This window comes from Anneissia japonica, unplaced genomic scaffold (assembly GCF_011630105.1).
Source record: "Anneissia japonica isolate Jap-2015-1 unplaced genomic scaffold, ASM1163010v1 scaffold92721_len500_cov77, whole genome shotgun sequence".
Lineage (NCBI taxonomy): Eukaryota > Metazoa > Echinodermata > Crinoidea > Comatulida > Comatulidae > Anneissia > Anneissia japonica.
The window spans coordinates 1-500 of NW_022742109.1; the positions used below are offsets into that span (position 1 = coordinate 1).

At 38.0% G+C, this 500-nt stretch overlaps 1 protein-coding gene across 1 annotated transcript; it reads left to right on the forward strand.

Annotated features, from left to right (window-relative positions):
- Nucleotides 1-62: 62 nt before the first annotated feature.
- LOC117118941 lies at nucleotides 63-481 on the forward strand (the record flags this gene model as incomplete). Its single annotated transcript, XM_033263674.1, has 1 exon — nucleotides 63-481. A coding segment is annotated over one exon (419 nt), but the record flags the coding sequence as incomplete, so codon positions are not given.
- Nucleotides 482-500: the final 19 nt, after the last annotated feature.

Here is a 500-nt window from a genome sequence, read left to right on the forward strand (position 1 = left end):
CAAAACATCTACAGTCGATGCAACAACTGAAGAATCCACAACTAAAATAAAAACAACTGTAGATTTTACAACGGATTCATTAACATTGGAGAAAAAGACAACGGTTGATGCTACTACTAAAGAATCAACAACCGAAGAGAAGACAACTGATCATATAACAACCGCTGAATCAACAACGATAGAGAAAACAACACTATATGACACCACTGTGGAACAAACAACGGCGCAGAGCACAACGGTAATTATAACAACTGAAGGATTAACAACGAAAGACAAAATATCTACAGTCGATGGAATAACTGAAGAGTCCACAACTGAAATAGAAACAACTGTAGATTCTACAACGGATTCATTAACAACGGAGGAAAAGACAACGGTTGATGCTACTACTAAACAATCAACAACCGAAGAGAAGACAACTGTTTATATAACAATCGCTGAATCAACAACGAGAGAGAAGACAACACCCTATGACACCACTGTGGAACAAACGACGACGC